Raw genomic sequence first — 26,028 nt, 5'->3', positions numbered from 1 at the left:
CCGTGTGCGGCCGCCGGCAGAACACGGGCGGGCCATGACGAACCCCAGCCGTCATCAGCACACGAGCACTGTAGTGCATGACGGCTGGGGTTTGTCACCAGCATGGAAGGGGTTAAAGTGGCCCGGCACTCGCCGGTACGGTGCAGCGGCACTTTACATCCGTTCCTTTGAAGTGTCGTAACTTCCTCCACGGAGAGTCCGGGACTCGGAGGGGCAGGGGCACCGGGCATGCAGGCTGTGCGCGTCTCTGACAGAAGACTGAGCCCTGGGCTTCAATGAGCTGGCTCCTTCTTAAGTGTGTCAGCTTGTCAGGTGCTGGCGGGGGGGGGGCGCATCACACTGAGTGGCAGCGTAGGGTCGGGTCTACACTACTAATCACTGCGTAGGTGTGGAACAGGCCCACCGCCTCCATAGTGCGTGCGTGCATGTGGGTCCAGGCTGCCTGGGAGGGGAATCAGACGTCAGTGGCGAGCGTCTAAAGGACAACTATGGCTGAACTGCTGTGTGTGTAGAAGGGTCCTTACTGCCCCCTCACCGTTAAATGATACCATGGGTCCTGCACCCCGCTCTCATGCATCAGCCAGGTACCTGGGGGCGTCTGGAAATTATCTCCCAGGGTTAGGCCCACAGGGGCACTGCTGGAAACCTAAGGAACTGAGAGTGTGTGGCTTTGTGTGTGTGGCTCTGTGTGTGTGTGTGTGTTTGGCTCTGGGTGTGGGTGTGTGTGTGGCTCTGGGTGTGTGTGGCTGGCTGTGTGTAGCTCTGGGTGTCTGTGGCTCTGGTTATCTGTGGCTCTGGGTGGGTGTGAGTGTGTGGTAGTAATTGCTGTCTGCTGAGCTCGTCCAGTAGGGTAAAATAGGTCTCACACTTGCGAGAGATTAAGCTATTGGCAATGTAAATGACAATGCCATTTATTTATCTGTTTTCAAAACCAACACATAAATAAAAAAATGTTGTCATTTACAATGCCAATATGTCTAACTTTTGAAAAGGCGAAACCGTTGCATTGTAAATGATTGTTTTAATTTCCCACGTCCCTTTTCTAAAATGTTTGCATGTATGGAATCTCAACCGAAAAAAGGTGACATGGCATATATTCAATTGTGTATTCGGGTCAGTCCTTATAAAAGGTCGACTGCTTCAGGATTGGTGGCCTGTATTTATTTAAAATAATCCTTCCACATCAGCCGTGAGAAATAACATGTTGGCAATCACAAGCATATCCACCTTTGGCTTTTCTATGCATGAATATGGTGGAGACTACTGCACGCCTCCAAAATATCAGTGCAATACAGCTTGTTAGAAAGTTCCAACACGAGTAGTATTGGAATGTCACAAGACCTCCAACCTCCTCTCCATTTGGAAACTTTTGGCAAATTTAATATGTGCACTTTTCGATTCCCCGGAGGCACGTAATGGTTGCACGCTGCCTTTCGCAAATTCAAAAAGTCAACCCATTTTCCAAAATGAAATAAAAACAGCATTTTGCACGCTTTTACTTTTTATATTATAACGTCTTTCCAGAGTAAGGGTAACGACGCGAACCTGGCCCTCATATACGCACTCTTTAACTTGCTGCTTTCTAATGAAGAGGACGAGTCTAAGGACTCGGACTATAAATGGGAAGGGGCAGCGGGACTTCTACCACGGCCCGACAACAACAGACCGCCTACCGGCCCTATTGTGATGCGCTAGCCGAAGCACCGTCGCGCTCGAAAGCGACGCCTTTCAGAATTCTCCACCGGTGACGTCCGCCACCACAAACCCCTTCACCGGTTTGACTCCGTAGGCCTCCCCCTCCCTCCTCTCCTGTGTAAGCACCTCCCTCCCAGTCTGGGCCGCCCCTGACTGAGCGGGTGGAGACGCCGCACATGAGTGTCGTTGTGACAGGTAGCAGTGCGCATGCGCGGTCCCGTCGCCATTTTGGCGGCTGAATAGTAGTCGGGGCGGATAATAGAGCGGCGGAGCCAGGCCCCGCGCACTGCACCGGACGCGGGACCAACAGCGGCAACCGTGCCACAGAGAGCAGGAGGAGGGGCGAGAGGAGGAGCAGCGCCCGGCTCCAGACATGGCTAACATCGCCGTGCAGAGGATCAAGCGCGAGTTTAAGGAAGTGCTCAAGAGCGAGGAGGTGAGTGCTGACAGCTCGCGACCCCACGGGGAAACAACTTGCGCTCCCCCCGCGGTGACACCTTGCTTGGTTCCTCGGCTAGACCCTCTGGGAAACATTCTCTTTGTAATGATACCTTACTTCTGTGGCACCCTGCTTCCACTTCCAAGGGAGAGACCTTGCTGTGGAGCAGACACTTGCCAACCCCCCCCACCCCTCCTTTTTGGTAAACCTCCTAACCTCACCCCGCAGGGATGTCTTTTTGTACCATATCAGGTATGCGTACTTTGTTGGTCGTAGGTTCTCCTTTCCATTTTGATTTTTGCCATCTCACTTTAGACTTGATAAACCCTTCTCCCAGTAGTGCCTAGTTAAAAAGGATAATGAGTGGAGTAAGTGTCACTACCGACATCTGGCAGCCTGAGATCTCTAGCCCCGTGATGAGTTTCCCACGCACGTGGAGTTACACTGGTCCCTTTGCCCTATGGTTCCCCGAGCTCACGTGCCCCCAGGCTGACCCTAGTGTGTTGGATGGGCGTTGTGCTATTCGGAGGCTAGGCTTTGACAGGACACTTTTGACACGTGTGTTCAGAGCCCCCACAATGACAGTCTCAGCCGTCACATAGATCTTCGAAGATGCTTGCGGCACGGGTGGGTTTGAAGCAGGCTTTGAGAAGGGCTGAACCGGCGTAGGTGTTGGGAATATACAGCTGTGGACTGAAAATGGCTGATTGTTTTGCGCGGCTACCAATAGGTGCATGGACTCGTTATGTGGAAGGGCAGGTCGCACTGTCTTTTTGTAAAGGAATGTTATAGTAATTTGTATAGCGAACTAATCACCCGAGAGGGTATCCTGGATCTTGGGCATTGTTGTAGGTGTGAGGTCCCCAAGGTGCTTATATGAAGAGCCAGGCCTCAATTTCTTGCTTAACTTGAGAAGTGAGGAGGAGGCTCTGATGTGTTGAGGGAGGTCGTTCTATATAGGGAAATGAGCAACCTCCAGTTTTGCTTTTGCGGTTACGAGGAATGACTGAGGCAGAGGGTATAAGTCTGGTAGGTTGGTGAAAGTGCTGCTTTTCAGGTATTCTGGCCCTGTGTTTTGTATGACTTTGTATTTGTGTGTGAGAAGTTTGAAATGACTGCATTTGTGAATGGGGAGCCAGTGAAGCTTCTTGAGGTGCGGTGTGATGTAGGTGTGGCATGGGAGGCCGACTGAGTCTTGCAGCAGTGTGCTGGATAATTTGGATTTTTCGTAGGAGTGTGGTAATTCTGGCATAGAAAGTGTTGCCGTAGTCAAGTCTGCTGGTGATGAGTGCTTGCTTGAGAGGCCGTCTGGTGTTTTGAGACAATCATTTGAAGATCTTTCATAGCATGCATAAGAGGTAGAAGCAGACTGTACACACTGCGTTGATTTGAGCCTTCATGTTGAGCTTGTCATCTAGAATTCTTGCATGGTCTGTGGGTGTGGCTGTTAGTCCAAGCTCCAATGGCCACCTAGTGGACTCCCATGGGGAGGTCTTGTTACCAAAGACCAGTCAGTACTTCTGTCTTGTTGGAGTTGAGTTGCAGGCAGTTGGTTCGCATCTAGTCTGCTACCATGGTCATGCAGTTCTTGAAGTTGGTCCCGGTGATGGTTGTCTTGTCCATCAGGGAGAGGATGTGTTGGATGTAATTTGGGTAGGAGATGACAGTGATGTTTTGTGATCAGACTATGTTGGCGAGAGGTGTCATATATATGTCGGAAAGGGTAGGGCTGAGGGACGATCCTCATGAGACTCTGCATATCTTTCTCTTGTTCTCTGATGTGAAAGGTGACCGACTGACCATTTGGGTTCTTCCTTGTATGTCCCTCTCATGGAGTCTTCTGATGAGGGTGTAAGGGGAGATAGTGTTGAAGGCAGCGGAGCGGTCAAGCAGGATAAGGTCGGATGTTTTCTTCGGTACAGGATGATTCAAATGTCAGTGGCCACAATGAGTGCTATTTCGGTGCTGTGGTTCTTTCTGAATTCTGATTGAGTTTTGTCTATAAGATGTTGTAGTTCGAAGTGAGTTGCTTGTTGATGGCCTTCTCAATCACTTTGTCTGGCTAGGGGAGCAGGGAGATAGATCAGTAGTTGCTCAATTGATATGGGCCTGCTTTGGGCTTCTTGAAGATGGCTTTGATTTCTGTAAGTTTCCATTCATCCGGAAAAGTGTCCGCCGTGATGGAAGTGTTGATGATGTGGGTCCGGGTGATACTGATTAGTCATGTTCCCGTTGTAGATTTAGTGGGGGCATAGGTTCGGTGGGGCCCCTGGGTGGATGGTGTGCATGATTGCTGCTGTGTCGTTACTAGTAAGGGTTGTCTATTCCGTCAGGTGGCCATCTTGGTTGGTGGTGGGTAGGTTAGCAACAATTTCTTTGGGTTGGGTGGTGTGTGCGGTTTCTGTAAATGTTTACGATTCTGCTATGGAAGAAGTTGGATAGGTTGACATTGAGTTGTTGGGATGCAGAGATGATGTTGACAGTGATTAAAGGGCAAAGTGAAATTTTTAAGGCTTGGAAAATATCTCGCGGCTATTGGAGCCTCCTTCGATGTGGTTCAAAAATGAGCATAGATGAATAGTTTATAACTCTGCTTTGCAAATTGAGTTGCAGTATTAGAACTTTTAGTGCAGTATAACTAACTCCCTCTATGGTCAATTGATGAAAGTGGTACGTTTTTTAAATTAATTGTTTTGAGCACCTATTTCGTCCCACGCTGCCGGTAAGTTGTCTGCTTGGTCCCAATAGGAGTTGTAAAACCAGGGTTAATTTTGTTATTTATAAAGGAGTGTAGTTTGAGCACTAAGTGTACAAGCTTTACATTTCCTTCTTGATGTAGGCTATTTGTTAAATCAAGCGTTCCTTGGATACAGGTATATAAAGTCTTCCTCTCCACTCCTTACCTAATGCCCAGAAGGAGATCCAGTGGGTACCAAAGATAAAATACCCAATTCAGATGGGAACAAATTAATGTGCTTGATTTAAACACAGTAAGAGGATTTAGATTAATAGGAAACTTGGTCGTTAAAGGATTAAAAAAATGTAGTTGAATGTATAGAGCACAGTTCAGTTAGGGCCTTACAGAATGTTGTACGTCAGTGTTTTAGTAGCTCTAATGTGGTAGACTTTTCTGTTTAGGACATGGGCCACTGAGAATGTTCTGTCTGCAAGCATCCTGAACTTTTTTCATAACTAGGCTTTTCACTGTAACAAGATGACTGACTATTCGACCATTTGAAGACGTTGAATTTTCTGTTTACCCTTCTTTGTTCTCTCTGCTTTTTTGTTAGACTTCATATTAATTTGCACTGTAGAAGGAGTAACTACATACATTTATATACAGTGGTCATATTGGTTAGGATTGCAGTGTATGTCCTTCAAGTGATTTATTATTAATATGAGGAATCGGCAGAGTAAGATTTCAAGTATTGTTAAAGCCAGATTCTTTCCTCTGGTATCAGTCTACAACATACTTAACTCATTCACCTATATTATTCAGTCTCTCTCTACTCTAAAAAAGAATCCTGCTTCTAGTTTGCCTTCATTACCATTGGTATGAATAAAGCATAAACACCTTGTCGTCTTATTTTTATCACATTATGTTCTCTGAAGAGATCCAAGTTTTCCTTTTTCCTGTCAACGCAACACTCAATGTCGCATTGAAATGTTTCCATTCTGCCTTTGATTGCTTCCAAAGCCTCAACTTTCTCCCTTTGTAACTCCAGCAATCGAGGATTGATTCTTTCCAAAATCTCATGTTCTTAGGTCATTTCCCATTCTGCTAGCAATACATTTGAACCAATTATTTAATCCTTTTATGCAACTTGACCTTCTCCTTGACCCCACAACTCTGACAACCCAATTTCCAACTAGTCTTGTTACAGTGCAGTCACTCAGTGTTATTATTCTGCCACACAATTTGACCCTCTATTTAGCTTTGTTGCAGTTCTTTCTTGTTTCACTACTGGGTTGCGGCATATCCTTGCAGCCTGTTTCTGAGTTGGGGCTAAGTCTCTTCAGTACCTAAGAGCTCACATGGACCTTCATGCACAAATTGATCTTTTGTGAAACGATACGCAGATCATGCTTCTCTTTAACATTCCATGCGAATTAGGCCATAGCTGGCTTGCACTGATTTTTACGACTGTGTTGTGATCCATTACAAGTCCACAGAATACTTGTCTGACACAATTCAAAGCCTAATGCAACTGTCTGCCCACCACATCAGTTGCTGAGTAATTAAAAATACCCTTTACTGCCAACAGGCATTGGTGTGGTGAAGCCCCCAAAGCTGTGAACTGTGGCAACTTCTCTTCAGATATTAGCTTGAAAACTTGGCTACAAATAGTAATGGCGGCAGTAGATTAAGTGCTGCATTTCAAAACAAAGGAAATTACCCCATTTCCTGATGGTTCCTAATTTTTTTTTTTTAATTTTTGTAAACCTTTATTGTGCATGTAAGGATAACAAATACGGGCCTACAACCATCAGGCCGGCCACAAGACTTTTGAGCACAGAAGCAAGCAATATAATTTCTCAGCGGCAGCAGGGTTTATAAGCAACAATCAATTAACCGTACACTGAGTAAATTAGTGTCGCCGAGAAACAGTAATAATGAAGGTTAGTTTAAAATTTTTTAGGACGTAAATATAATGCAATAAAGAATAAAAACCAAGGAGAACTGAGTCCGTACGATTATCTCACAGCATGATCAGGCAGGAGCATAACATGAAACCATCCGTGAAAGTTACTACCCAGGCAGCATGGCGGGCAGAGGAAAACAACAAGATCAGCATGCAGTGATTTTACGCCATTTACAGCTCAGCCCAATCCCTCCTAATCCCTATATCAGACCCAGAACAGAAATTAGATAAGAAGTCAAATTAAAAGAAAAAAACAAGGCACCATAGGAACAAAAAAGAAACGAAAACCCCGCCCTCAACCCCCACCCTACACGCATGCGAAGGCTACGGCCTACCCCCCCCAGCAGCGCGTCTGTCGCCCCATAAACCCGAAATATAGAATAGAGAGTAAAGTAAGAAAAGAAAAAGATGTAACATCACATGAGAAATAGGGAGCAAGAAAAGAAAAATCTAATCTAAAACTCCCACGAAATAACTAACCCCGGAGGAGGGCCACTATTTCTGAGTCCCGGACTCCACCACCCGCACAGGACCTGCACCACATCCACTATATCAGAGCAAATACAAAGTAATAGCCACTAATGAGGAGGGATACCCAGATAGGGCCCCTGCAGGGAATCAGATAGCGCCCCAACCCGAGTTCCTCCCAGCCGATCAGAAACAAGTGAGGACCACCAACAATAACAGTCGCCCCCGGACTTCCAGCCCCCTAATACATTCACCCCATTAGGAAGAGCCAAAATTTTTTTTTTAAAACCACGAGTACCAGCCGGAGAGAAATGAGCATGCCAAGCAATAGCAAATGTAGTCAGTCACCAGTCAATCTGCCAGAGCCAAGTCAAGGAACTCCATCAGCCCTGGCCTGAACGCTGAAATCCCTCCAGATATGGCCGCCGCCGTGAGCTCCCCCCAGGCCGGACAAAGAAGCAAGATGGCCGCTTCAAACAAAGAAGACGAAGAGAAGGAGGAGGCGGGCGTATGCAATCACCAGTAAGTTCAATGCCCAGAATGACGGACGCCCCCTCCACATCAGGATGGCACATCGTCCACAATTGTAAAGAAATAAACACGGAGGCAGAAACAGCAAGGGGGGACAGCATACAGGAGAACGACGAGTGAGGCCACAGTGACGACTCTGCAGGCAAAGTATCAGGCATCAAGACGCGGGGAGACTGTGCAACTGTATCTTCAGCCGGAGAGAAGCACCCAACATTGTATCCAGTAGTATTCTGCACCGGTTCACTCTCACGCTGCATCATTGTATCTGGGCCAGGGGTAATCAGCGGTGATAGAGAGCATGGCGGTCGCGGGCTCACCAGACGCGACACAGCACTATCAATCTTCCGCTCCAGGTCTCTGGACTGTCGCCACCATGACGCCCGCAGATCGGCGAGGGCAGAGAGGATATCGCCACAAGTCAGGTCCCTGTGCGGCATTAGCTGGTCCAGAGTACACGGCAGCTCAGGCAGATCAGTCACCAGCCAGTGAGCACCCTCCAGTTCTTTCAGCAGGGGGGGGGCGACATGGCTGCTCCGGCAGTGAGCAAAGAACGGAGAAAGGGGGGGCCTCGTCGCTGATGAGGTCAGGGCAGGAGGGAGCCACCGGAGACGCGGCTCACCGACGCGAAACAGAGTAGAACGGGATCCCCCTCGGCCACCAGTAGTGCGGGCAACCACAACAGGGAAGGCGCCCCAAGATGGACTCCGTCCTGGTAGCAAGCAGCATGTCAATGGGAGCGCCGTGTGAGGGGCGCCCGTCTTGCCAGAAGTCAGGTCAATCCAGGAGGGAGTCTCGCCACAATGTGGGGGGGGACCAACGTTGTCCACCACCACGATCGGCTGCACCTCCGCTACGGTCGGCACTCTCCCCGCTCGTCCCAGCAAACAATGCTCAGCCGCGTCCAGCGGCGGCGAACGGCTCTAGATCTCGGGTCAGCGAACGGTGCGATTTCACCGACAAGGCATCCGACGAAGGTCTCAATAGGGCGCCAGCGACCTCAGTGCACGTTTGTTTCCGTTTGGATGCGGTGCAGGCAGGATTACAGACAGGATATCTTTGCAGGATCGGACGACCGGCGGAGCCGAGAGCTCACACGTCCGTCCCGGTCGCCATCTTGGCACCTCCTCTCTGATGGTTCCTAATTGATCCAAAGTCCCTTCTCCTGCTCCAAACATGAAATCTTGTACATTCCACACATTAGTATATCCAATAAATCAAGTAGGTCGTCATTGATCAGTACAGAGGGAACTTTATGATGCACGCGGTGCTTCACAAATATAGAAATAGAGCTCTAACATTTTAACGTTGGGTGGCTGTCCTGTAGTTTGATAAGCTGTTGTTGTTAGTGGCTATTTTAATGTATATTGATATAAGGAAAACTCTGGTGTTGAGCTCTGTCTAAATTCGGACGTAAATAACATCAAAGCGAATTGAATAAGCATGATCAGGGCAGTGGGTCTTTGATACCTACAACACATGGTACGTTTTGGAGAGAGCATTGAGTGAAGCATAGCAGGTAGAATGATGACCACATCCATACTCCTTGACTTCTGCCTTTGAGGAACTCATTGATCACTTTCATACTTCTTCACAATGAGTCACTGTTAAATCGTTATCTTAGGGGTTTATAGTGGCGAGAGGCATCAGTCATCTTATGCTTCAACTTTATCCCTTTGCCTTAAGCCTGTATGATCTTTCACCATGGACCTCATTATATGATGGTAAGATGTTATCAGTGACCCTAAAGTTGCCATAGTCTGTAAATAAGTACATAGAATAAATATTGGGTCTTAGGCAATTTATACATTAAAAAAAATAATTCAACCACATCTTCTTGTAAAGAAGTTATTGAAATTGAGTGTCAAGTAGACACTTATAGAGCAGCAGTGCATACTGTTCTGAGAGAGACAACCTTGTGCACAAGTAAGGAATCAAACAATTAAATATACTTGGCTGGTAGGAGTGCTGACATTACCTGCAACCAGCAGTTGATGGTGATTAATGGTGAGGGTGAGTGCTGAAAAGTTAGAGCAGGTTTGAAAAAGGGAGAGCAGTTATAAAATTGCTACTTTGTGAAGTCCAAAAGTGAGCTAATGACAGATCTAGAAGTACATCATGAAGAATGGCTATTAAAAGCAATTGCTTCTGTAGGATTGCATGAAGCTATTATGTATAATAAAAGTTATTAACGGTTCTCCAGTAGGATATATTACTGAGAGAGAATGTTATCAGCAATATCTGGTCTCGATGGCCACCGAAAAACTCGTGTATGTTTGTGTGTGTGTGTGTGTGTGTGTGTGTATATATATGTATGTATGTATGTATATATGTATGTATATATGATCTTCCTTGACAGTTATTTCAGAAAGCAAAATACAAACCACCAGCTTAAATGCATTATAAACAAATACATCATATTTACCTAGAATTGCATTTATATTTGAGTTTTTTTTCATAAAACACATTCAAATTGCATTGAATAGGCAGATACATTGCATATGTTCCGAACTGATGGACTTAATGATTTCTCCCAAAGGAGTTTTTACTGTAAATAGCGTTCCTATTATTATTTTTTTTTATTAACTATGCAACTTATCTATCTGTATCTTGAAGGTGTTTCAGGAAGATATATTTTTATGATGCATTTAATCTGTTGATTTACATGTTTAATGCCTATGGGATATATCTTTTTCTGTGTTTGTTGTTGGGGTTCAACCCTCCTCCTCCTTATTTTTTTTTGTAAGGGTGAGTCTAATAGACCATGCATGCACTGTGTTTTGCAAGACATATTGTGGCTTACCAGGAACATATAGGGGCTTGGAGACTGCCTATTGCTTATCATTGGATGGCTTTCACTGTCACTCTAATTTGCCTGCTTCTTATTGGTGTTCCAGCTTGTCAATTTCTGTTTTCCCCCATGCCTTGTTACGATCTCCTTGGTTGGCTGGCATCCCTGCTTCCACTGCTTGCTTTTCAAGCTTTACTTTTTTCTTTAGTGTTAACCACTCCTTGAAAGTTCATGTATTTTCAAACTGTCTCGCGTGTGTCCTTCTCTCCCCCTGCACTTTCGTTGCTCTATGACCCTAACCTGATGCCTTTGCGTCCCCTTCCATGTTGCTTTGCCATTCACCCCACCATCCTCCGTGTTGCTTTGCCATTCCCGCCACGCAATCTCCCACGTTGCTTCCGATCCTCCTCCTGCTCTTAAAACAAAGGTTTTTTTTTTGTTGCACGTTTTTTCTTTTTAGCTACTAATCCAACTCGGATCAGTAACTAAAAAAACAAGCATTTGCAATGCAATCTGTCTAACATTTGGGACCTTAAATGTATTTAGCTATGCAGCACATTAGCCTGGGTGCTGAAACATCTACTGTTGTTTAACACAGAGGGAAAGTAAGCACCAACTGCTTGACACGCCAGGTATGGAAACACATGGAGAGAAATATTGCCTTTCAGCGGAAAATGGTATAGTCCAAAGCTCTGTTTTTAATATAAAATTGGGGCCTTCGGTGGGCATATCACTAAAAATACAAGATTTGAAAAAAATATTGTCTATAGGTGCTCGTGGAAAACAATTTCTATGGACTGGAATCTAGAGAATACTAAAGTGATTCTGGTATTTTACTGACCTCTGCTGGTCATTTTCTATCCAGACAGTTAAATAGAGGCAGTTGAACAGAAAAAAAATTCTCTAAGCGGAAGCAAACAAGTCCTAGGGCTGATCTTCAGAGCCCACAAAGTACTTACACATATTAGTATATACTAAAGTATATACAAGAGGTCTCAAATGCTCGACCTGAAAAGTGATCATTTTTGTAGGCACGCGCATACGTGGTGGGTGCACCTACAAAATTACACGGATGGCTGCGTCAGAGGTCTTTGTTTTTTTAACTTTAGTCAGGTTGCATCTCATCATGCATGCTGTTCAGTGTGGCTAAAGACAATTGGCACGGTCAGTAGGTCACAACAGTGAGGCCTATTTATTGTCTTTGTCCTTGCTTGTTTACCTCTTGCTTGAAAGCTGACAAAACATGAGATGCTTGTCAATGTCGCAAATGTGAGAGTGAAGTACGCCCCATCTGGGTAGGAAAGGCTGTACTATTCGTATGGATACAAGGATAACAATCAGTTTAAGAAATGGTGAATAGAATATCTGACCTGGGTGCGGTGTCAGGATTTCTAAATGTCGAAAGGAATCTTCCTCACATTTAACTCTGTGCTGGTAAGAAAGTGAGACCAGCCAGTTTGCTTTCATTGATGCTCTAATAGTTGCAGATATGGTCGTTTTAGAGGAAAGCTGCGACGTGTGCACCCCGCAAAGAATTGCCGGTAAATAACATGTTCATGCAAGTGTTTACCTGACAGTTGCTAACAATCTTTTGAAGTCATGTAATTGTCATGAGTGATTGCTTTCATTGAGGTTAAAATAACTTTCCCTTGTTTTCTAGAGAGTACATCATTGTCAGAGGTTTCATTGAAATGCGTTACATTACAAAGAGGTTGCTGACAAAAAGCAAATGACAACAGTGATGACATTGGGTTTTATCGAATGACCTAAGGCTCTGAAGTTGCAGTTGAAAATACTTTTCAGGCATCCAATGAAATAAATACTTAAGTGTTTATTGATGGCCTACACATTTTGATTGCTTCACTATCAGCATGATTTAATTTTAATATCATTATATTTCAATCATTTCTTGAACAAATATTTGTTTTTGTTATGAGAAATTTTACTCGAATCAACCTGCAGAAGTGAGTGCTTTTTTTTCGGGATTTAAAGATATAGCTGCTTAAGAAATTTGTCAAAAATGTTTCCTGTATAGCTAGCTAGAGTAGGATCGATTGATGGGTAAAACTTGCATCACATGCAAGCTGCTTTTGGTAAATAAGTGGAGAATACGTTTTAATTAATGATTGAGAACATTTGATATTGAATGTAACTTGTGGTTTTTTTCCCACAAAAGTCTAAGTTTATGCAAACAAGTAAAAGTTGACAAAATGTGGTTTCCTGTTATTGGGGTTTGCGCAGGTGCCTAAACACTAGAAATTGAAGGTAGGTGGTCGTTTGAGTGGGCCCCACCTCTTTAATTCCTTTTCATACACTTCCTGCTAGTGCTGGTGGATTCCATAGATAGCATGTACAGAAGGGAGTTTGTTACTTATAAAAGTTTAAGCTGCTCATTACAAAGCTGTTATACTTGTACAGTGGGGTGCAGTATTTACACTATGATTGGTTCGACGTTTTTAATCCTGGAGCAAGCTATTATTTGCTAATTCCACATGTATTCCTTCTTTCCAAAGGTTGCAGTGCCCACACAAGTTACCGCGCCATTTAAAATCCTGTGTTGCGCATGGTCAGCTATTTGTGCACTTATCATGATGAGCAGAGGAAAGCACCCCTAAATATGATTTATTCTAAAGATGTGCAATCCCTTACTGTTGTTAGGGAGATTAGAAGGATTAAAATGCACCATGCACGTTTGTGGATATTCTGTTCATCAAACTCTCCTCTTGCTAACCTTGCATGATTGAACAGCATAGATGCCTCTCATCATAATATAAGCAATTTTCTCCAAAACCTGGGGTAGAATACATTTTGTAGCACATGTATCTGAATAAGTAATATAACATGCCTGTATTCTTACTATTATATATTACTGACCAGTCTCCACCATTGGTTGGCTTGAAGATGTTTGCAATCGAAGCTAAGGCAAAATAACATCAATGTTTGTGTGGAGAGGATACGATATTACCTGAGCACACAATTGTGAATTTGCAGAGGTAACATAAAGGTTTTGTAAGGCTGATGAAATCCAATGCCTTGTACAAAACATTTTTTATGCAAAAGGTTCATAGTGGCTTTATGGCTAGATTGGTAATTCGAACTTTGCTTTAGGCAGAAGATAAAAACACTGTAGTATAGCCTTCGAAGACCATCTCCGCTTCTTATTTTGCTAATAAGATAGGCCACCATTACCATTATAGTAATTTTAATAATTGTATACTGGTAGAGCAAAGTCCCCTCTCCATTGTCTATATCGCAAAAATTGCTGCTGTAATTACCTATGTTGGGACAATACGGTTCTCTAAAATGTGTATTCTTTTGCCTTGGAACATTTAAAGATTTGGATTTTACGGAGGCACACGTTTTGGACGTGTCTAGGCCTCATTTTTAAATCTTCGATTAAAATTTAGTCAGTGATAGTCATAAGTGTATTGAAGTCAACCCTAGAGTCATTTTACTATAGATTTTATGCTTTTGGGCAAAACTGATATCTAATTTCTCTTGTCCGAAATCAAACAATATATTGTAGTACCTTTTTCTGTAAGTGAACTGCGAAGATGCAAAGTAGGATATTGCTTCATTTCTGGTTATCCTGGAATGTATTAAGCAAACTGGATGTTTTACAGCGGATTATAATGAAATATTCAGCACACTAAATTAATGTAACTATTTTCGTGTATTTGTCTTTTTGTGCATTTTTATTTTGAGTATCTGAACTTAAGCTTCGCACTGATTGCACTCAGAAGAAAATATGTTAACAAAAAAGTTGGGATTTTGGAATTTACAATTAATTGAATAAAGTGACCGAAGTGGAGACTGCTAGCAAACCCTTATGTATACCTGCATATATACTGGGGTAAAGTACGTCTGAGACGGTCAGACGTACAGATGAATGTAGTTCTCTTTTTCAGTTTCTCGTTAAACATACTCTAGTTTGATAAGTTGTGGGGTTGTATTTAAACTATATTTTCGGTAGAATAACACATTTGACACTTTGCTTTATTTTTCTGTGGTGTCAATATTAAGCCTTTTTAGGACTAGGCCCTGCGTAATTACCTTCTAATATACAAAGAAGGTAGAGCTATTTGTGACTTGATTGCTGGCATATTTAAATTGAACTTGATGTTATTGTGTTTTAACCCTGTAACTGATGCTCTTCCCCCTTGCTGAGCCTTTTTCATGGCTATTTGTGGTAGTTCACACCTGGGACTCCATAATTTGTTTTCCACATAATGTATCCAGGCCTAATTTGCGTGCTTTTTTTCCCTCCTAACATCCTGGGGATTCCAAAGGTACCCATGGTTTGTGGATTTCCCTGGAGGGGTCCGAGATAATAGGCAAAATATAGCAACATTTTAAGTTTTGGGAGGAAAATGGGACGAAAGAGCTCCAGATAAGTGTCTCCCCCCCCCCCCCCCCCCCCCCCCCGAAAATGGCATCAGCAAATGGTTTGCTGTGCTAAAGTCATCATCTTCCTAGCTTTAATGAGCATGCAGATCTGATTTTTAAAAAAAAAGCTTATTTTGTACCAGTTTTGGAATGTTTTGAATAGGTAGCCCATTATTCCTATTTGTTTTGTGCTCTCAACCTACTTCCAGTTTATGGTGGAAACCAGTGTGAAACGCATCAGTGAGTTAGGAAAGCTATAGATTTCTGGAAAGTAGACAACATTCTGAATTCAGCAAGGGTTCATATGTGTATATCCCTCTAGGTTTTCCCAAAAACTGTTGAAATAAAGAAATATTGAAATTGAGTAGGAAACTAAGGTCATTTGTGACAACCTTTACTACATCTGTAACTTTTGTCATGGTGGCCGTTTTACAAAAGCAATATACCATTACGTCTGGTAGACCCTTCTGGTTGTGGGGATATATAGAGTTTGTACAAGTACCCAGAGCCAACCACAAAGCTCCACCACACTATGGTTTTCCATTGTATACAGAGTATAGACCAATTCATATGGTGAAATATGTAGAGTGAAAGATGGGTATCAAGGAAACCTATGTATTTCTGAAATGGAGTTTAGGAGCATTGGTTATTTGTACATCTTTAAAATTGTGGGTACATGTTCTAGTGTATGAATTGGAGTGTATTTTTCAAAATGTCGTCTTTGGGAGAAGTGAGAGCTGCACTGCCATTGCCTCTAATTGCCAAATAATTCTCACTTTACGCACACTTGCGTCCACAGGAGTACGCATTTGCCCTTTAAAGTGAATGTCTGACAACCATGTCCTGATCACACTGTCTCGGCACTAACCATTGGACACTGACTCCTGTGACGTTAGTTGTGATAGTATAATGCTGTGGCGTGCAGTGTCTGGTGAATCGGTAATGAGTATCAGTGTGTTAAATTGTAGCACTGCAGCACCTAGAGTTAAAGGCAGGTCAGCCAGCCCCCACGCCTGCTGGGAGCAGTGCACGCCATGACTGCTCGTTGCTACTCCAGCTTAATTTAAATCACTGTCTGTAATAGTGCATTATCACACCTCCTGCTTTGACAGCTGATGCGTGACTCAGACTTTCAGTGCAGTGATGCTGACCACTATTCTGAAATGGGTTAGTCTAACTCTTGATGTGTGGTTCTTGGCAGGGCTGGCAGCCTACCCAAGAGCATCGCAACTGTATCTCCTGATGCATAAAAACCTTGTTCTAATTTTAGGAGAGTGGATTCCACCGTCTTGGTCTTCACAACATTACAATACTATTCTGAGTCAGACTACTGAGATTTCTGTTAAGCAATATATTCCCACTGACATTTTGAATATATTCAAGGTGCTCATGAAAAAACTGGTGCAGAGGTTCTTAAGTAGTGGATACCATACTCATTCCAATGGCCAGAAAAAAAGTCCTGCTTATAGTCAAGAGTCTGGTAGACCACTTCTCCCTCCATCTCGGTCCAGGGTTTTTATGATTGCATCGAAAAAGGGCGTACCAGAGAAGTGGGATGGGAGATTCTGAAGCCAGCACTTACCAATTTAGAGGCAATCATAAAATACCGATTTGTTTGGAAGACCCAGCTTTCCTGTGCTGGGGAGCCGATATCCAAAACGGGCCAAACCAGTTATTCCCTCATGGGTCTGGTTCAGCAGCACAAATTATAATTTGTAACCTCTGCTCTTAGACAGGACCCAATAAATGAGGGGCTAAAAACAAATATTCCAAAAAAATATAAATCAAAAGTATGCGTACATCTTACTCTGACTTATGTAACATTGGACAGTGAGAATAACATTACACAGAAAACAATCTACGTGGTGTAGTGTAGTTCCTATATTCCCAATATGCTCTGCGCATTGGAATAACATACTATAGATTAGACGTAGGACTGAGGTCGACTAGGTCTCTATCGTATATATTAAACTTAATTGTGAGTGCCAGCTAGCTCAGAGGTCACTAGAAACTTTCTCAAATAAACAAGAAGGGATTAGTTTCTGACAACCGCATAAACATGACCACTTTGTTTCCCCAGGATAAGGAACGTATCTCTCTAGAGTCGCGGAAGCAATAGATAACTATTTTACTCAGTCAATACAACAAGTGACCCTGGATAACACACTAACAAGAGAACGTTTTCCTGGCAACATGCCACAACAGCTGTGGTCATTGAGCATAACGTAGCTGCCATTGGATAGCTGCCTGAAAATTGGTTCTATCACTGTGGAGGGTGTACCGTGCAGGTGGCAAGAGGTTATTTGCAGAACATTTTCAGGCTCCATGTAAATTAATACCTTGGCACAAAAGTGTACCACTTAGTGAGTTCTTACAATTTTTACCACTAAGGAATACCTCCTTTCCCTTATTCCAACATTTGTCTGTGTAAGGTAAAGTCCAGGTCGACTTAACTCTTTTTATAGATAAATCGCATAGAAGATGCAGCACTCTGTAGGAACCGCATAGAAGACGCAGCACTCCGTACCCTGGAGGAACCGCAGCTAGTACAGTACATCATAATCAGCGATTCAGTTAACATTAGAAAACATGCCCTCCAACTCCCCACCCCCTTTCCCAACCTCCCTGGCCCCTCCCTTCCCTTCCCACCCCCTGCACAGCGTCTCTCCGATACTGCATAAATTGTTCATACTTAAAACAGTGTACAACCCCCATGTTCCCATCACACCTGCCCCTCCACGTCTCCCATCGGTTCCGGAGGTTCCAGCCACAGGCCCCTGTAGTCCGCCCACCTTTTCCATATTTTATAGTGTTTCTTGGGACAGCCTCTGGCTTAAAAAACTGGCCGTTCCAATTCTATGCAAAAGTCGAGGCCTTTTTTCCATGCAACCACTTTGGGAGCTCTGGGGTCCTTCCATGCCTGAGCCACATCCCTCTTTGCTACTGTAAGGCCCAGTAGGAGTAGGTGTCCCTTGTAGAGGTTGCCCCCCACCCCTTCCAAAACATGAAGTAGGCCTAATTTTGGGGTACGAGGGAGGTCCCATCTCAGCACCTCCGACAGACAGTCCCAAACCCCGGTCCAAAATCCCACCAGACCATCACAGCCCCATACTCTATGCAGGAAATCACCCATGTCGTGGCTACATCTCAAACACGCTGGAGACTCAATCAGGCCTGCCCTCCACAATCTCTCCCTAGTATAGTAGGCACGGTGGAAGTACTTAAACTGTATTAGGCGCAAGCGCATGGTGATAGCCGCTCCTCTGGGGGATTCAAGAGCTTCTTGCCAATCCTCTTCCTCCAGCTCCCCCACATCGCACACCCAGTGATCTCGTAGTGGCTGTAGATCAGAAGAGCAGTGTGTGACTAGTGTCTGGTATATACGGGATATTTTCTTCTCCCCCAGGTCCCCCATGAACCCCTCAGCCTCTATTGGGCTAAATTCAGGCAAGGTATTAATCCCTCCAGTGTGGGTGTAAGGGCATGCCGGAACTGTAGATACCTAAAGAACTACATGCAGGGCATGCAGAATTCTTCACTAAGTTCTTGGAAGGATTTAAGTGATGTGCCCTTCAGGACATGGCCTAATGTGGAAATTCCTATTGAGTCCCAACCTCGGAAGCCCTGCAACAATGCCAGTGCCGGCAGCTGCCCATTGTGCTGGCCTGTTCATTTGTAACCCCTGTGTTTTGTTCAGGAATCTATCATGACAGTTATTAGTGTATGTGGGCCAAAATAACCATTTTCTCCAATCAGGATTAGTTCTGTTGGGTTTTAAAATATATGGTACGTCTACCTCCTTTTCTGTAGTATCATTACTCTCAGATGTGGGTTTAGGTATAGACGTTTATTTAAATCTTTTATCTTAGCCAGGCCAAAACAAGAAGTCTGTTGAACAATGTCATTTAAAAACATTATTTGTTCAGGTATAGTGCAGGCTCTGAACAAGGCTTCTAAACCTTGCGCCTGCCAATCTTTCGTACCTCAGACAGTTTTTGTCTCAATGTTGTCTTTCCAAAAGTCAAAACCTAATTTAGACTGCTGAGCATAAACGTTTGCAGAATACATTTGTTTAGTATTGGTCAACATCGTTTTCATTCCTGTCTTATTCACATTTTTTAAATAAAACGTTTCTGGATTTGTCACATTAAACCCTGAGAAGTACAGAAACTTTCCATAAAATGTTTTTGAGCTGCCCTTTGGCAGCGTTGGACAATGTTCCCAAGTAAAAACATTCCTAGGGCTTGCAGATTTATGCAAATAATGGTGACATAGTGATTAAAACAATACATTTGTACATAATCTGATGAACCTTCTAAGTATTCATGTTCTGTAAATTTTGCAGACCTTTCTAAATCTGACATCATATTATTAATAGTCTTAACGTCCCAATCATCAGAAAATGTGCTGGGGGATACAAAGTCACTAAAAGAAACCTTGAACTGGCGTGCAATCTTCAGCAGCTCCACTGGGCCATAGATATCATAATCAGTTCTGTCCCATGCTATACCACCAGGTATAGGAACGGCTGTGATGTTCACTGATGACAGGTCTCTTTTTTCACGATGGGATGATTTGTGAGGTTTCAGGACCAAGTTGGTTTTCTGACTTGCTGTGTCCATTGTACTGTATTTTCCATCTATCATTTTTCCCAAGCTTAAAACCAGAATGAGCCAGAGCAGGAGGAAAAGTACACCTAACACAATCAAATTCAATCCATGGTGAAACCAGATATGTTTTTTCAAGTTGATGAAAGAGTTCGGTTATGTTTTTTCTTTGAAAGTTTTATTTGCTAGCGTTTCTTCAGGTTCACTGGGATCCTCAGAAAATGTATCAAAGTTGATAAAATAGCCAGAGGCAGTTTTGGCAATTGTTGGAATTGCATCAGGATTGTTATTAATCATTGGAGTTGCTTCTTCCTTTGTCATATTGGTATAGTCTGAGGCTACATCATTGTAGACAAGTGTTTCTTGACGAACTGTTATTTGGGTCTCAAGAGGCCATAGTTTTGTTACATAGTCCTTATTTTCTTACTGCAGGTTTATCAAAGGTGATAAGTCTTTCAGTTTGACCAGGTTGATGGACAAGTCTTTTCTCCCTTTTACCAGCAAGGGGCGGTAGTACTACTGATCTTGTTCCTTGGATTGCCAAGACAGGTACTGCCTTTCTGTAAGAAGGCCCAAATTCCTTCTTTACCGCGATCTTTTCCCTGACTGGATCCCCAATCTTTGGAATCCAGACAGGTCTTGCTGGGACAGGTGGTTTTTCTTCAGTGGTAGTTGGCTTCTGTATCGTGGTACTCAGACTTCTTCTTGTTTCATTTAAGTCCTGAAAAACAGCCAAACTATCTTTGACATCAAAGGGTTTTTGTTCCACCACTGAAGTTTGACAATCAAGGTCTTCGATTATCATTCTAGTACCAAATAGTAATTCATATGGAGTGATTCCACCCAGAGAATTTCTTGGCAGATTGTTGAGACTACGTTGGACACTTATTAGATGTTTGACCCACCCATCACCCAAACCTAATACCTTAGCTGTTATGGATTGCTTTATGTCACAGTTTTTTCTTTCCACTACCGCATTACCCTCAGGATGGAAGGGACTAGAATTCCTGCAATGCAACGCCCAAGCTAGCCATGGCCTCTTTGTAAGCTCGAGAGCTAAACGCAGAACCCTGGTCAGAATGTAGCGTGCCAATTGCGTATGTGCAGATAAAGACTCGCAAATCCTTTATAACAGGCCTGGCGTCAGCCGAGCGCTGGGGCCACATCCAAATAAATCTTGTGCAGGAATCCACTTCGACCATGATATATTTATAGTTGCCAACCCTTGTTAAGGGATCACAGTGGTCCAGGTAAATGCACTCCAGTGGTTTATCTGAAATCAGAAGGGGCGTCTGTGCAGGTTGCTTCACTGTAGAAACTTTAATTTTTTGACAGATTTCACATTCTAGAGCATAGTTTCTAGTTTGTTTCCTCATGCGTAGCCACCAATATCTCTGTTTAAATAATGATACTGTGGCAGAAACTCCTGCGTGTGCAGAGGCCAGTCCTTTATGTGCTGCTAAGATTAGTCCTAACCTATGTTCCATGTTTGGAATTGCCCTATCCCCCACTCCAGGGATTTGAGCAAAAGGAACATTATTCGCATCAGTTATAGATGAGTACTTTACTGGAAAGCCTTTCGGGAGTGTCTTACCACTGTCTTCGACTGAAGCAGTGACAGCTTGCATTATTTCGCTGTCTATTTTTGTTTTTGACCGAGTGATTGCTGCTACGGCAGCCGTTTGCATAGTTGACTTCACGGCTTCATCAGCCAATGAATTCCCTGCAACGTGAACGCCATCACGCTGATGACTCAGTGTGTGAATCACGTGAGTCTTTTGTAGTTCTTTCTGTAAAAGAACTATTTGTTCCCAAAGCGTTTTATGCTTAATTGTGCTACCTTTTGCGTCTTTGAAACTGTTTTGAACCCAGTTCTGCAGATACTCATTGTAAGACTGGACGCAGTAATACGAATCGCACACTATTAGAATTCACGATTGGTGTTTTCAAGCGCCATCTTGAAAGCCTGTAGTTCAGCTCGCTGAGCTGTACAGTCTCAGTGATTGAGTTTTTGTGACCCTAGGTCTGAATTTACCTTCGCGCCAGCGACCTATAACAATCGCGCACGCAGCACTATATGCTTGTTTACCCCCAACTGCGGGCTGTGCTGATCGGTCTGTATATATTATACAGCTGTAATGTTCTAGAGGCAGAATCTCGGTCGGCAGAGGACATTCGTGCTCGTATTGTAAAAATTCTTGTGTCTTCAAATAGGGGTCAAAGATGTATTCAATGTCTGCAGCAAGAGAGTTAACCCATTGTATCCATCTCGGATGTAAAGCTTTTGCATTTGGAATGCTCGCTTTTGTCACTGCCTCCTAGGCAGGTACAGGTGTAACAATCATTATTCGTTTTCCCTGTGCGAGAGCTCTTTTGCTACTGCAGTTTGAACCGCTGTCCGAATTTTTTCTGTAGAAGTGAATTTTATTTCCGCTTGTATGTACAAATGTGATTTGTATGCTATTGGTACCTTTTCACCTTCATTAAAGGTCAGGTATGTGAATCCGCATCTTCCTGGGATGATTCGGATCACAAGGTTGCGCACATTGTCGCGTGTTTCTAACTGTGTTTTTGCTAACATGTCTTTTTGCACTGAACGCAAAATTTCTGTATGGTTTTGAGTCGAATTAGTTGGTTTGAAATCAGGTTTGATTAATTTGTAGAGAGGTTTAACCCTTTCTGCGTAATTCAGAACATAAGTTCGTCCAAAATTCAGGAAACCTAGAATTGACTGTAAGTTCTTCAGCGTCTTTGGAGGTTGGAGCAGCGCACATTTCTCTAGAAAGTTAGCTGCCAGGCTTTTGCCTTCACTTGATAACTCGTAGCCTAGAAATAGGACGTTGAGGTGGGCAATTCGTGATTTCTTAAAATTGAATTTATACCCTTCAGATGCGACCCCCAAGTAGTATGGTGTTCACTCTTTTCAAGTGTACGTCCAAATAGTCGTCTGTGAGATAGATGTCATCGACATAAGATAATGCCTCATCGTCGTACATTTGTAGTAACTCTGTTACCCTGACTGAAAATAACCCTGGACTATTCTTGAATCCCTGGGGGAGACGGCAAAATTGTCGGTGTCCCCATAATTGAGAAAGCAGTCAAATGCCTGCTTTCAGGTGCAATGTTATGACAGAAAAACCCATTTGAAATATCTAATGTGGTTTTATATTTTTTCCGCACGATGTTATTCATCAGTGCTGCACTATGTGCATTTTGTACTGCAAAAGTTTGCAACAAGAGTTTAAATGTCTGTAATCTAATACTAGACGATATGAATTGTCTGGTTTGGAGACAGGAAACAAAGAATGTTTCATTGACTAGGTACATGTTTCACTCATCCCTTGGTATTCAAGTTTATTTAAAATCTCCCTGACTTGTTTTTAGCTTCTTGCTAACTGGATACTGCCTCTGTGCAGTAGGTTTTTTTTTTTTTTAAACTGGATTTTATGGTGAGGAGAGTCCTCATCCCATCCCACATGATTTTTATATAATGCTGGAGCCTGGGCCACAACCCATTTTCTGGCGTATGTGTATTTTTTGTGAATTGGAATATAATTTGAGAAGGCTGGCATAATTATCTCTTCGCCATGTGAGCACTCCCTGACAAATTCAGGTGGCCAGTCTTGGTCAGCTAGGAGAATGTCACAGCCCTTAGAGAGCTTCTCCCAAGAGAGTGCTCTTATTTTTCTAGTTAGGTCCCCCTCTATCCGGAGTGTTATTTCATATTACTCGTGGGGTACACTAACCCTGGTGTCTGCAGTTTCAACTTGAATGGATTCATTCAAGTCCACTGTCTCCAGATGATCCTTCATGATCTTGCGAACTATGGTGACTTCTGCTGCGCTGTCTAGCATTGTCTGGGCCCACTCCCCGTTCTTGAGTTGTATCCTCAAGATCCTCAGCATGTCTGATCTTTATGCTTTCTAGCTTCTTTTTGGTGAATTGAGTTTTCTTATTTTTTTGGAACGTGCAGTTCTTTGGACTTCACGCGTTCCTCTTTCTGTTCTGATAGTCCTTGGATTTCTGCGAGGAAGTCTGAAAGGTACGAGAGGAACGTGTATCAGTATCTTGATATCTATCAGGTTTTCTTAGATTATCCCTATTTCTAAGGTTATACCTTTTTTCAGAGGTCTCCCGTTGGGGAGACCTACCTCCCCGCCGGGGAGATCTTCCTCTGGACTGAAAACGTTTCTCTTTGGGAAATGTCTGTTTATTATTTTCCCACTTCTTTTTAGGAGTAGTGAGATAGTTTTTAATAAACACTTTTTCAGGATTTTCTATTATTCGGCTTTTACTGGTTTCCCACCCAAACTATCTCTTCCTAGTTCTTCATTCATAAGATTTTTCAATAATTCTAGCAAGCTCATATGGTCTGTCTGTTATATCTGTTTTTTTAACTTTTGGCGGATTGCCACGGATGCTGCTTCACCTCTAATGTTGGCTAATATTATAGCTGAGACCTTTTTGAAATCTTTCAGTAATGTCATTCCTAGATTTAATGCCGGTTCTGTTTATTCATTTTGAATCTGCCTCAGAACATCTGGTATTACCGCCATAGACGGGACACCTTGTGTTTTTGTGTAGATTGAAGCAAAGACTGTAGCCCAAGTGTCACCGTTCTCAACATGTTGTGCTATCCCCATTGGTAAACCGATTGTCAGAATTGTGTATTATCAGGGAATACTGCCTCTTTTTGAGTCATTTTCTGAGCTAACCAGAACGAAATTTGTTCCCTCTTTGAGGGTAATTTACCAATGACTGATTGTACAGTCTGTGCTGTGATTTTGTTTGTATTCCCCTGGTGAGGGGTTTGCTGTGGAATCCTTACAGCTGGTTGGACTGTTAAAGACCTCTTGACATATTGAACCAATTGTCTGTGTATTTTAATTAACTGTTTCAGCTGAGCTAACAGTTCCTGACCTGTCATTTCGTTAATGTCAGGATGTGTTGTGTAGCTGGCCAGTACCGGCCATGTTGCTCCTGGTCTACCTAGTGGACCGAGCCTGGTAATGTGATTTTGATGTTGTAGGGCGCCTTTAAACCACAGCTGTTGCTCTTGGTAAGTTAGTGGAATTTCAACGTCCTCGAAAGGAAAGTATTCCGCTGGAGGTTCCTCTACTTTGTAGAAGTGGAACTCCTGTGTTCCTGCATCTGCTGCAGGGAACTGAACCCATGAGTAGAATACCTCTGTCTGCCGATATTCATGCGCCTCTATAACAAAGATTACTTTACCACCCCTCGATGATACTCCATTTTCTATAAGTTTTGTAGTTATGGTTTTTCTTACATTTACCAGGATGAGTATAGCATCCGTGTAATTTTGTTGGAGACTTGTGGCATCTAAGACTGCTTGAGCTGCTACTCTAGCTCTCTCCCTTTCTTTGTCGCTCTCCGACATTTTGTCGACTGGAAGTTTTCAGAGCAAGTTTAAAGGAAACAAAGATTAGGTGCACAATATTTTGGAACACTGTATCCTTCAATGTTGAACAAACCAAAAACTAATACATAGGATTTTCATCCTACTCAGTTTTGGCGGATATTAACCTTTTACCCACTCCAGACGTCTATTGGAGTATTTTACGGAAAAAAGGGGTCTGTGTGAAAAGCACGACTGAGTTACTCTAGTATCTAGCGTTAAATTATCGCCTTACCAAACGTTGGGCGCCATATTTGCCCACAACAACATAATATATACCGGTCCTGTGTGACATTTTGTAATTTTCGTGTGTCTTTTTTGTTCTTCTTTTTTTATGTAAATAATCAATTTCTATGTTTTATAGATCTCACAATTTAATGAACTATAAAAGGAAAAAAATATTTGAGAATTAATCATGTGACTCTAAAAATGTTTATATCAAAGTATTTTGTGTTGCAATATGTATAATAGCAGTAGTTAGGTTGCTTTTCGTTTTATGTAGTATAAATGTTTTTTGCTTTGAGAGATATGGCACTTATTAATTGAATGTTTGCTATACTTACACTTTGCCTACACAATTTTTATTTGCCTTCGTATAGCAAACCTAGTATTGTAGGGGTCCCCTGTTTTTTTAAATAGTTTAGTACTAAATAATACTGTAAATGATACCTGCAGGTTTTTTTTTTTGTATTTTCTTTACTGGCTGATTCTCTAGCTCGATCTCTTTTAACATAGCGCTGTTCCCGCCCCTTTCCTCTGGTGTAACGGTCTGTTGCCTGCACAGGACACCACCAGTCGGAAATGTGAGCTGCCTCCTTCTTGAGTTCCTTCTAACATTAGCATCCCTTCTCTCCTCATTGGCATCCTTATTCATCCACACTAATCCAAGACTCCTATGTTGGGAAGCACCTTTTTAGGTCGAGCAGACCTACCCTCAATGCGTGAGCATTGAAGGTGTCTGCTTCAGACCTATTGTGGCCCGTATTTAGGAATGTGGACAGCTATCAGACGCGCGCTTTGACGAGGTCAGATTTCACCTCGGGAGCGAGCGTCTG

The 26,028-nt window shown here is 43.1% G+C and overlaps 1 protein-coding gene across 2 annotated transcripts in view; it reads left to right on the top strand.

Moving 5' to 3' along the window:
• The first annotated feature begins 1,643 nt into the window (after nucleotides 1-1,643).
• The window catches only part of UBE2K (ubiquitin conjugating enzyme E2 K), a 355,329-nt gene continuing 330,944 nt past the window's right edge, over nucleotides 1,644-26,028 (top strand). Inside the window, exon 1 of one of the 2 annotated variants that reach the window (XM_086963963.1) lies at nucleotides 1,644-2,131. In XM_086963963.1, coding sequence (XP_086820089.1) covers nucleotides 2,069-2,131 — 63 coding nt within the window. In that variant the 5' untranslated portion in view covers nucleotides 1,644-2,068. The remainder of the gene's footprint in view (nucleotides 2,132-26,028) is intronic. The other variant, XM_086963964.1, reaches the window with a different exon arrangement.

This window comes from Lissotriton vulgaris, chromosome 3_2, assembly GCF_964263255.1.
Source record: "Lissotriton vulgaris chromosome 3_2, aLisVul1.2, whole genome shotgun sequence".
Lineage (NCBI taxonomy): Eukaryota > Metazoa > Chordata > Amphibia > Caudata > Salamandridae > Lissotriton > Lissotriton vulgaris.
The sequence above is the reverse complement of the archived record's forward strand: the minus strand, read 5'-3'. Positions and strand labels throughout refer to the sequence as shown.